General features: G+C 38.1%; 1 protein-coding gene across 1 annotated transcript; it reads left to right on the top strand.

The window, feature by feature from the left end:
* The first annotated feature begins 877 nt into the window (after positions 1 to 877).
* Positions 878 to 12,744, top strand: LOC108796882 (neutral ceramidase-like). Its single transcript, XM_018568440.1, has 9 exons — positions 878 to 991; positions 2,363 to 2,457; positions 2,568 to 2,607; positions 4,028 to 4,123; positions 5,739 to 5,834; positions 8,133 to 8,285; positions 10,078 to 10,137; positions 11,380 to 11,468; positions 12,558 to 12,744. The coding sequence occupies exons 1-9, from the start codon at positions 878 to 880 to the stop codon at positions 12,742 to 12,744; spliced, it is 930 nt and encodes a 309-aa protein (XP_018423942.1).
* The last annotated feature ends 223 nt before the right edge of the window (positions 12,745 to 12,967 follow it).

Raw genomic sequence — 12,967 nt, forward strand, 5'->3', positions numbered from 1 at the left:
ATGAAAAAAAAAAGGTTTTGGCCTCAGTTCTACTTTAAGCTTTCTACATCCAAGTTGGGGAGATTTCTCTTACTGCCTTTCTGTGTTTTAGGTGAAAAAGGACATAAATACATTTCACTATCAGGCATATAGACAGAAACAAAAACCTGAGAAAAAGTTCTAATCCTTCACTATACTACTAATAAATGTATTTATAGTGCAGTGTCCAGGTTGGAAAAAATTCTCCTAATTTCCTGTCTGGTGACAGAAAAAGAAATGGAAGGAGAATTCTCTTCACACGTGGAACAGAACAGAACAGCAATAAATAACTCTCAGCTTCTAACCCTTCCCCATTCTGTCAAAAGCAAAATATATTAAGCCAACATAACCTATGTCAGTACAAAACACTCGCCTATCTTATTCACTTGCACAAAACAGATCAATTTTTTGTAAAAAGTGAAACATGTACTTCTATTATTTTTACATATCATTAATATATAGGTTACCTGACAGAAGCAGACAAAACTGTTTGTATTTTATAATTTGAAATGCTGTCTGATACACAGCAATGTACTGCATATCTGATTTGCTTAAAATTACTATATATGCAAATGATTGGTATAAAAGTGAGCACATGTACACCTGTCTAATGCAAAATTAATACTTGTGTGTAGGCAAGTATATAAATCTACAGAACTGTATACTGCTTTCATGTTCAATAACTGATTTATAATTCATTTGGTAGGATTTAAAAACGATTTTGAGAAAAATGTAAATGCTAAGTAAATGTTACCAATATGTTGGTATGGAAGGGGAATATAACATTCTGTACTTGTAAATGATCATTTTTAATTAGTAACAGCTTTGAGCTCTCCCTGTTTATCTTTAATGAATAGGTATGACAGAGGGAGATCCAGTGTGGGATGCATTAGTCGAGGCACTTCTTGGGGCACCATCAAATGAAACAAAGGAGTGTCACCAGCCTAAAGCCATCCTGCTGAATACTGGAGAGGTATATGCCTAGTCTGGCCAATTCATGACTTGGAACCTGGGGCGCAGAAAATCATTTTATGAACATTAATATCTCACTCCAAATAATTACATAGGGCCATGAGCTCTGTCATGTTACGATCAAATAATGTATCACCCTACATAGTAAGACAAATATGAACATTTAATATCAAGCAGTTTTTTGATGTAGAACAGCAGACATATATTAAAAACACCTTTAGTCACATAATGTAGTGTGATTGGGGATATTAGCACATATGGTGGAGTGCTTTAAGAATGCAGTCCACTGGCAATATCTTCTTTTTAAGGGCTTCTTTTTACCAAGCTCGGTAGCCCACTATTATTTCACACAAAGGAAAGTTCACACATCCACATTGTATGATACTGTATGAGAAGAAAGAGGAGGGGGTAGGAGCTACATGAAAATTACTTGTAGTAAGTGATGGCTGGCTGGACTCAGACTGTGTGTCTTATCTTTCTCTTGGAACACTACACCCACCTCTGGGTCTCTGGCCACCAGATGCATTGTGGATATTTAAGAGACTTTCAAAAACTGCAGAATGTCAATCACACAGACCTGATTAATGAGATAAGAGGATCAGTAAAGTGTCCTGTAGTCTGGAAATGTAAAGTAGTTATAGATTTTAGAGCACTTTATTAACAAGTTAAGGGATCCCTAAAACAAGTGCAGCCTTCTATGTATATCATAACAGGAACATGTACTGAAAATAACATGTACATATTATAGAAAGTACAATACATATAACAACTGTACATTGTGACATCTACAGGCCAGAGGTGTGAACATCACCAGAAAGAATGAAAGCCTGATTATCTAAGGAGCAAACATGGCTGCCCCATGTACATAGATACAGTAATTACAAACTATGCATGAAGCAAGGATTTTAAAACATTGACACACTTTGATATAATTATTTAAATCTGTCTGATCTTTATCACGTGTTTACCTAAAAGCATAAAAAAAAATTGGGGGGTGCTTCTTTAAAGGAAAAATAACAAATGGAAATGGTTTAGTTGCTTGCTATGCACAACACAGAGCCTTGTATTTTAGACAAGATATTTGGGTTTATTTTGCAAGCAAAGGCAATGATGTGCAGCCGTGAAAACCTGATTTCAAGTTTAATCCGGCTTAAAGTGGCTATAACAGAAAAATTGATTTTGAATGGTTGCTATGGTGTATTGCACTTTGCACATTGCTCTTTGGTTATTCATATTCATGGGGGCATTCTGTTTTTATTCATATACAGTGAGCATCTTATGAGATTTTATGTCCTTCATTCTTAAAAGGACCATGTACTTCTCAAGTTTAAAACTCTGTTTAATAACTACTAAGTATGTCTGCTTCTTCTAGATGTCCAGACCTCTACCGTGGCACCCAACAATCATTGATGTTCAGATAATCACTATTGGATCTTTGGCTATACTTGCTGTTCCCGGAGAGTTTACGTAAGATCTAATAAATCCTGATACTAAATGTTAGTGAATAACCATTAAACCTTGGACGCATTTTTAATTACCTGTTGAGTCATTTTGCCTTATGATTTCTTTCTGTATAGAACCATGTCTGGAAGAAGACTAAGAGAAGCTGTCAAGCAGGTGGGTAGGTTACATTGAAATGAATAAAGCTTAGTTGTTTTAGCATAGTGTATGGTGGAAACTAATAAACACATATATGTCTACTCATTAATTGTTTTTTTTTAATATAATCTCATCTTTGTTGGTACTGGGGAAAATCATAAATTTTACCAATTAAAAGTCACTAAAGACAAAAGTGATGTTTTATTTTATAACAGGTGCTAAAGTTTTAAATTTGCTATTGGTTTCTAATGTGTCTCAAGTAACTTATGCAAATTAAATTGGCCCATCAAGCACATAAGGTGGTTATGCCACTATACCTTGGACCCAAACTGATTAACTGTACCCATTAAACCACATACCTAATGTACACTGAAATGTAAATCATCTTCTTAACAGAGATTTGGTGTATCTTCTTAATTTAAAATAATGCAAAATTAAGATCAAATTAATTATACTTAATGCGTTATTTTGCAGTCGTAACTATGACATTCATATTTCTTCATGTGTTGTTCTCTTGGAGCTTACCTTTATTTTAGAATATACAGTCTTGAGGGAGGGTTTTCCTCAGTGTGGCAGACAACTGGTCCTGTTTGGACAACCCAAGTTAGTGGACATGGGCCAGGGATGATTTAAGAAGGCTACTAGTACAGTGGGTAAAGGAGTGAGCATGCATGAGCCAGTTTCAGCAGAACATTTTGGGAGCAGGGTGGCAGTTGGCTAACCAACCCTTGGGGGATACCCATAAGATCAATTGCAGAAGCAGAAAAGCCAAGAGGGAGAGCTTTAACAGTAGTTTTCTGGTCCAGTTTTGCTGCAAGTGCCCAACTGTCTTCTGATGTGCTAGATTCTTTTCCCATGTAAAAAACACAGGTGCCTATGGATAAGTGCTAGAGCTGTGTGTTATACTGTCACCTAAAACTACATAGTTAGAGATGGTCATTTATGTAGATCAGAGTCATCCTGTTACACTTATGTTGGATTGTCTGGTCACTAATACTGAGTCGTGCCTCACAGGTGGTTTGCCATGAAATTTTACAAGCACTAAAGCAGCTATCATAGGAAAACTATCATTTGCACAGCTGCCAGTGAGTTACTTGGTTGTTTTGTTTGTGCTGTTTATATCCCTGTGTCTGCAGTTTGATTCTTTGTTCGAGTGACACCGATATCTCAGATGATTTGGCAGAGAGTCTTGGTGTGCCTGCCCATATTTAGTAATGATATTACATTTGAATGTTTGTACTTTTTTTGTTATGGAAAAGCAATCCTAACAATGACAGTTACCCAATGCACACATGTTATTTTTAAGGAACATTGCTAGAAATTCTCATTGATGTAATCTAACATAACTGTCTCAAGTGCCTTTATCAGTGTCTGATACCTCTTGTGGTTACTTGTTATAATTAAATCTGTTCACTTGCAGCCTGTCTTGTTTTCTTAGGAACTGGATCCATCTAATTCTACAAACACTGATGTGGTTATTTCAGGACTTAGTAATGTATATACACATTACATTACAACCTTTGAGGAGTATCAGGTAAACAGAGGAGGACATCTGGAGAGGGAATGGCATTTAACTTTGAAATTAAACATAAATGCTGTACTGTATATGACCTTTTACAATTAATACTGTATAAGCAACGGTGCTGTAAAGTGCTGGAATCTAATTCACTAATGTAAGTCATCATAGCCTGTAAATTCTAAATACTGTTTAAACAATTGACGATTCCTCTGCCATTTATAACAATATCAAAATCATCAAACAATGGAATTATTCATTTAGACTTTTAGGGTATGGCTATTTAACTTTAAAGAGGACTTATCTTAAAGTGCGTGTGTACAGTTGAAAAAGGGAGCCCCCTTTTTCTCACCCACCTGGAAAAACAAATTGAGTAACACAACAAATCTCAGATTGTTTCTAAACCTGGTTTTCAATGCTACGGTCTACCTGCTGCTGGGTAGCACTTACAGTGCCTGGTGAAGCAAGCTCACATGTGCAAGAACACTGCAATATAAATAAGTTGTATACTCATTTCCTGCATGCGTTTTTGTACATGTGCTATAACATTCATAGCGCTCTGCATCAGAGGCTGTGATCACTCACAGGTGGCCTTTAGGCCATGGCAGTGAGAAATGGGTAAAGCCATGATCTGAGATCTGTATCTCTAGCTCATTTATTGATAACGGCTGAGGGTCTAAAATTCCTGATACATTTTTTTGCCAAGGCCCCTCCTAATTATGTTTTACAGACAATTTTACTAATCAGCCTTAATTGTCACCATTTGAGCTAAAATGACCACCAGTTCACAAATTAAGATACATACTATAACTAAAGGCATGGTGTAAGTTGTTGACCAGGGTGACAAATATCTCCCCTGTAATGATTACACCTACCTTATCTACCAAATAATAATCATGTAAGTATGAAAGTCTTCCCCCTGGTAGATATTATAATTCTTCCACTGCTAATTGGAAGAAAGAGAAAGATTGGCATTCATATCCCAACAGAAAAAACAAACCACATAGTGTCGCTACATCATAGGTTTTTTTTCAGACAAGTATTTCATACATAATTTTTTTATGTTAAAGTATACCACTTATAATGAAAATATTTTAAGCCAAGCCGATGCAAATACTGGCTTGAAAGACTATAGGACTGGTGATCAGTTCACCATGCTATACCCAATCCATATATACCCAATCAGGGTTTTAACATAGTTTTAAGATGTTTTAAAATGATAAATTGAATTCTATTGCAAATAAAAAAACTGTGTCAGATTTTATACCTAAAGAGGTATTAATGTTTGCTAGCTTGATCTACCATACAGTAGTAAGTGCTGCAGGGTTTTATAAACTCTAATATGCATGTATTCAAAAAGTTATACATGTAGAATAACTATATTTATGTAAAAGTGTATTTCATTTCAGCACATCATAAACTGATTTCTAATTTCTATGTGCATGGCAATATAACCAGCAAGCAAATTTTTGTACACTAAAAACTGACCTGGAAATGTGAACATGGAGAGGATTTTTTAAAATGTATGAATAATTTGTTGTTGATTGGTGATCTGCAGAATCCTAATGACCAGGTTCACTCTGCTTCCAATAACATATGAAAGATCTAAATACATTTTATTTTCTCATGCTAGGCTCAGAGGTACGAGGCTGCATCTACTATTTTTGGGCCTCACACACTGTCTGCCTACCTGCAACTGTACAGAGGGCTGGCCAAAGCAATTGCAGAGGTAAATGAAACTACGGTTGATGGGTCATTCCATCCAAACTGATAGGGGTATTGTTTGGCTTAAAGTGTTAATCTATATATTTTTTTCTTTTGGGTCTAATAAGGGACAGTTAAAACCCTCTGACATATTTTTTTTGTTGCTGCAGTTGGTGTGCCTTTGTGTCTATCCTGGCGACCATTGTAACTGGTAAAGAAGTTTATGGGCAATACAAAATGTTCCAGTAGTCACTATAACAGGAGGTTGGGGTAATCTTCCCATAGGGACACCTCTTCTGGTGACAGCTGTCTAAGTGGGTAACTGCAGTTGCTTCACTCACATGCTTTTCTTTAAACCCTTAGGGACTTCAGTGGTCTGCTGCTGGAGTTCTTGGCTCTGACTTTCTACCATGGTGTCTCACTTTATCTTTTGCAGCAGAAGGCACTTTCTATGTTCTCCTTTCTCTGAAATGTAAAATGTCAATACAAAGTGTAACATTAAACATAGAAGGAGACATGATAATATCACAAATATGTCAATGATTCAATGTTCAGGAATATGGCCAAATGTTCACAATTTAGAATCTAAATAGACAGTTTGGGCCTGGACATTTGTGGCAAGATTTGTATCTGCCTGCATGTGTTCAGCCAGCTAGATTTGGGTGAGTCTCCCTCTAGTCGTATCTGCCAGTATTGAACACCGTGATAACTGCTTGACAGCCCCGTTTTACATTCCTAAAGGAAATTCTTTCCTCATCCCATCTCCAAACAAAGATCTTTCTCTGCTTAGCAAGTTGCCATGGGTGTGGTCTTCTTGGCCAAAGTCCAGCAGGAAAAGTGAGATTCTAAGGTTGCAGAGATCTCACAGCCTTGGAATTTATGAGACAAATAAAATTATGGTTTGATCAATATTCACAGTGCATTCATTGTCTTTCAATACTGACCATTGTTTGCACTGTAAATAAATTTTTATTGAACTTTTACAGATAAGCTTTAGAAATATTACATATATTTGCATATGAGCCAGGACCAGGTATATGTCTCAGTTGTTAATAATTTAGAATTGTGGAAATAGAACAGAAGGGCTGAGCAATGGAGAAGGAGAGAGGGATGTAGTCACTGAAGGGCCCCCTAAATTCCCTACCAATAGATAAACACTATTGAGAGGTAAAACTGTCAGCCAGAAGAGAAGCATGAGCGTATTGGATCCATTGGGTCCATATTTTAAACATTTATTTTTAGAGTCTTAAAGAATACTGGTGTTTTTTTCATTGATAAAGAATAAGTCAAGCATCGCCTAACCTATGCGTCTATCTTTTAGATTGTAAGCTCTTATGGGCAGGACCCTTACCATCATGTCTTAAATTGTATTGTAACTGTAATGACTTCCTTATATTGTAAAGTGCTGCACAAATTGTTAGCACTATATAAATCCTGTATTATAATAATAATAATAATAATAATAATAATAATAATATTGTAATAATTGTTTCTTCCAAGCCTTAGTGATGGTTTGTTTAGCCAATAATAAGACATAAGTAGCTTATTTAAATTGAGGTTTGGTAAGGCAGGGAGGTTTCAGATGTAAAAGTGTGAGAAAAGGTTCTCTTGGAAAAGAGTTGTTAAATAAGGTTTGTAGGAGTCTAAATACTTTGGTCCAAAATTCACTCAACATGGGACAGGTCCACCAAGTGTGTATCACATCCCCAGTAACATTGCAACTCCTGTAACACATATCTGTAAGTGAGGGATAAAAGTACGTCAATTTGAATAGAACCATATATCAATGGGTGAGTACCTCAAGTGCCGATTCAACTTTAATTATATTATTGAACAGGAAGTGGCTGGACCAAATTTGTAGTTTGGTTCTCCTCAGTTATGGTGCCCTCATGTTCCAGCTGCTACTTGAAAACATAAGTGTGAACTGTATTCTTAGGCAGACAGCAAAGTTGGCAATAGACAATAGAAATCAATTTAGGGTAGAGAGGCATATGATCTCACCATCACATCAGGGTTTTCATTTATAGCTTTTAAAATACTGTGGGTGACTATTTTGTACAATTAATGTGTTTGCGCCATAGGGCATGTTAAGAAAAATAGAAGTTTCACTATTTAAACCAATCTAATACATTAATTTTTTTTAACTTCTTCTGAAAATATTGCTCTATTAGAATTTGCTTAGTTACAGTGGACAGTACATATGCATTTTTCCCCCTAACGATTGAACTGAAATGACCATGCAGTACGACAAAATATTACTGAAAGCACTTAATAGCATTCACAATGAAGGTGATCTGTTTGTTCCTAATACTTTTTGTTGCAGAATACAGTTGGTGAATTGCCTAAAGGACCACAGCCACCATTTTTTAATGAATCACAACTTTTTACCTTCTTGGGGGCTGTGCTTGTAGATAGAGCCCCAGGAAATACAACATTTGGAGATGTTTTGGAGGAGGCAAATCATCATTATCTGCCAGTAAGTAACAAATACTTGAATAAGATTATATGTTAAATTTGCTCTCTCTTGGGTTTAGCTTTTGATAAGAGTATACTGTATGTCATGACTGTCTATTAAATAAAAAAACAAAGTAGTAGAGGAGATTCACCACAGCAGCAGGACAACTTGGTCCCAGAGGAGGAGTTTCTAGTATATTAGGTAAGAATGGTTGTCTAAGCTTCCTTGCCAATTATTCCTCCCAAGCATTGTTGTGCTTCCATCCCAAAGACAAATCACAAAGCTGCCGAAGGATCCAGCCGTAGCTTCGACTTATCCTTCGGCTAGCTTCGGTTACTGGAGCCCTTCGGTTCATTGGAACCGAAGGGCTGCTGTACGGGCTATTCACTATAGCCGTACAGCTCCCCAAGTTGGCCGAGCGGCTCGGTCGAGCCGAAGGCCAAGGAGAAATCCGAAGCTGGCCATTAGCCGGCTGAAAACCTGGTACTGACAGCTGGGCAGAGCCAGCCATCATCTCACGGTTAGCTCCGGCCACTTGCATGGACAGATCAGCGTCCCCTGGTTACTAGGTAACCAGGGGTCGCTGATCTGTCATTACACTGAGAAGTCGGCCGAGCCGTCGTGATATCACGGCGGCTCCACCGACTTCTCAGTGTGTAATGACAGTTCAGCGTCCCCTGGTTACCTAGTGACCAGGGGACGCTGAACTGTCATGAGAGCTTAGCAGAGCCGGCGGTGATATCAAAAACGGCTATGCTGAGCTCTCATCGTAATGACAGAACAGCGTCCCCTGGTTACTGGGTAACCAGGGGACGCTGATCTGTCATTACAATGAGAGCTTAGTGGAGCCGGCTCTGATATCACCGCCAGCTCTGCTAAGCTCTCATTGTAATAACAGCTGGTTCTGGCTAATAGAAAATAATCGTTTTCTATTTTTTTTCTACTTTTTTAACTGTTTTTCTATTCTGCTTAGTACCACAGAGGTACCGAGCAGAATAGCTGAGCTGAATGCCGCTCGGTTGAGTTGAACTCCTTCTGCTGAGCATGTTCGGCCGACCCGCAGCCAGCCGCAGCAAGCCAATGTACGGCTGATTTCAGTCGGTGTACGGCTGAAATCAGCCGTACAAGCCTGAAGTGAATAGCCATACTGCATTCGGCTCACTTCGGGTCGGTTATTCACACGGCTGCCTTCGGCAGCTTTGTGAATAACCCTCATAGAAACTTTTTACAGGGCTTCCACTACATGCGGAATGTGGACCCCCTTTTTCTATACTATATGTCACATGAAAGAGAAATGAGAGCAATCGAGAAGAGGCATGAAGACATAGGAGCAAGTCTTGACCAGGACAATAAGCAAACTTTGTTATGTTGCAATAGAGTCTATCAAGTCTCATATACAAAAAGATAACCCAATGACCAGATCATTAGTATAGAGGAAGAAGTACATATTTTTGTTCTTGAGTTAAAAAATAGACCATTGCCAAATTATAACAGAATACAAATACTGAGCTTTTCAGCACTGCTGCAGTCTTGTAGACGGGCCATTGTGTTTTAGGTACTTTGCTTTGGTTTGTGTTTACAAAATGTTATGTTTGAAAGTTAACATTATGCTATTATTATGTCTTAACTTTATTTAGATTATGTAAAGAGAAGAAAGTTACAGGTATCTTTGAGCTATGAGTAGCCCAAAATGTGATTCCAACAGTATCCCTCTTAGTACATAGATCCAATACACTGTTTTCTTTATAGAGATTGTCAATGTGCATTCTTATTTGAGTGAATGTAACTAATTTCTATATTATGCCATGCACAGGGTGAAGTAGCTTCAGTAACATTTGTTGCTGGGAACCCCAGGAATTCTGTGACATACATGGTAAGTGAGAATTAGCCGCACTCCAATGGTAAGTTGAAGAATGTGGCCCCATATGTTGCTTTTTGCCATGGGTATGTCTTATGAAAAAGATACATTCTTTAACCTTATGTTTTCAATGTATGACACAATACCTCCATTTGCTGCACCCATCTATTAATGGTTCTATGAGTATGCTGTGCTGAATGGTGGCTGCTCACATATAAATGTCACACTTCTGTGCATTAAAACAGACTAGCTACATGTAGACATGCTGTGTATGCAGACCAGTTTATTTGCCTGTTCAAAATTCTGCACCTGGAAATTCTGGGCCAAAATGGAAGATTTGTGTCAGAGATCTCTAGTGATATAAAGTAGTTTATAGGTCTACATTCACAGTATAGCCCAGAACTAAATGTAATTTAAATTTACATGTATGCTATAGTGACATATTTGTGTAGTTGCTAATAAAGGCCCTTTCCACCTTTGTAAGTGATTATCATTTATTGTGGTAATGAAGAGGAGCAGTGATGATGTATAAATGTGCACATTTTCATGACTCACATTGCAGTCTTTCTTAATTTCTTTATGAAGGTTTTATTAGGCCTGAAGCCTGAAATTTGTGAATGTTCTCCACAGGAAAATCAGTCTGACACCAGGGTGTGATACTATAATCAGCTGCCCCCCTCCCTGTCACCCATTGTAACATTATCAGTAAACACCAGCTCTGCCTTTACACACAATACACTGTCCGGAGGGAGTGGGTAGATTAACACACATTTCTTGCACAGCACAGGGGCAGAAGATTCCATGTGGAATGTGGATATGAAGAGGAAAGCTAACATAAAATATAAGTTTCTGTTTTCATTTACATCTGCTGCATATGCCTGCTTCATGTACACCCAGTGTCCGCATATATTTTTTAAAAATACCTCTGCAAAGAAGGAAATGGGGTTTAAGCTTGAGAGACACATTCTTTATTTCTAATTTGCCACAAAGTTATTAGTTATTTGAATTTTGCTCACATTTTGTTGCAATGTTTACATTTTTAGGCTGTGCACTTACAAGTTACTACACTGTAAGATAAGTCTTTTTATGTTTATCCTAAATTCTAAACTTGTCGACGTAAGGACTTGTCTGCTGTGACGAACATGGCTGCTTTGTTCTAGCATTGTGAAATGTTAAATGTCTGATAATACCTTAATTTTACTAAAACGTCTCTGAGCATTTTTTGGGTTTCTAAGTTTTCTTTTTTATATATTATAGGCTGAGGACACTTACCTTAAAGTAGAGAAATATGAGAATATAACAGGAACATGGCGTACTGTTCATAATGATGCCTCATGGGAGACAAGGTGAGTTATGCCTGTGAAGTTGCATTCCTTGCATTGAAATGAGTCCCTGTTATGCCACAAATTTAAGCTGAAACTCGACTGTGAAACTGAAATTCCTCAATTGATGAGGTACAGAGCATTGTGTATTCTACAATGTCCAAGAGCCACCAAATTCTTCTTTCCCTGATCTGGGAACAGTAAAGTAAATTCTGATTGGTTTACATGTTACCACAATGTACATATTGTTGTTGTTCCCTGCACATATTTGTAGAATAAGCCCCTTTGTGTTCTGTGATTACTGAAAACTGTGTTGGTAGAACAGGTGGATGTGTGTATGCAGAAACCTCAGAAATGTTAATAAAAATGTTTATTTTTTTTCTGTTACAATTATGTAAATTCAAATTAAAATGAAAACTATGGGGTCTATTCACGAAGCTGCCGAAGGATCTGGCCGTATCTTCGGCCGATCCTTCGGCTAGCTTTGGCCCCAGGATCCCTTTGGTTCAGTAGAACCGAAGGGGTGCTGTACGGGCTATTCACAATGGCTCCCGATCATGGCCGAGCGGCTCAGCCGAGCCGAACGCATATGCATAGGTCCCTCTGAGGGACCGAGCAGAACAGCCGAGCCGAATGCCGCTCAGCGGCATTCGGCTATTCACTCACTGCTGTTCGGCATCTTTAAGAATAGCCCGAACAGCAGTGAGAAGCCTGCCGGAGGTTCGGCTCAGCCGATCCAGATGTTGGATTGGCTGAGTCGAACTCCTTCTGCACTTCGGGTTGGCCGAACATGCTGAGCATGTTCGGCCGACCCGAAGCCACACGAAGCAAGCCGATGTACGGCTGATTTCAGCCGATGTACGGCTGAAATCAGCCCTACCAGCCTGAAGTAAATAGCCCAACAGTGTTCAGCTCACTTCACTTCAGATCGGTCATTCACTCGGCTGCCCTCGGCAGCTTAGTGAATAGACCCCTATGTCTTACCATGTTGAAACCCATGCGTCCTGTATATGTCCTGTATTGAGTCTCAGCACAGGATATATGTGGTAAATGTCTCTTATGTTATATGTGATATAACGATTCATAATTAACATCTACCTCATACTTTTACAGATATTACTGGCATAAAGGGACCGGAGGTCAAAGCAATGCTACAATTGAATGGCACATACCTCTCTCAGCAGAACCAGGAATCTACAAGATTAGTCACTTTGGTTATTATAAAGAGACACTTATACCTGCTTCCATAAAGCCATATAGTGGCATTTCATCTCAGTTTGAGATCCAAAAGCTTTACTAGCGTCCATGTTAGACTTTTGGTTTACAGTAAAACTATGTATTTGAATGGAAGATGAAGCCGTCCTGTAATATACAGATTTTTCCCCCTTAAATAAAATATTCTGTAAGTGATGTAAACTTACGCCTGACTTTTCTCAAACCTTAAAACAAACATTTTGTGTCTGTCAGAATATTAGGAATGTTTAATTTTTTGAATCCTGATGACATAACAAAATGCTGTCTTC

The sequence above is a fragment of the Nanorana parkeri genome, unplaced genomic scaffold (assembly GCF_000935625.1).
Source record: "Nanorana parkeri isolate BGI_ZX_2015 unplaced genomic scaffold, ASM93562v1 scaffold32, whole genome shotgun sequence".
NCBI classification, from domain to species: domain Eukaryota; kingdom Metazoa; phylum Chordata; class Amphibia; order Anura; family Dicroglossidae; genus Nanorana; species Nanorana parkeri.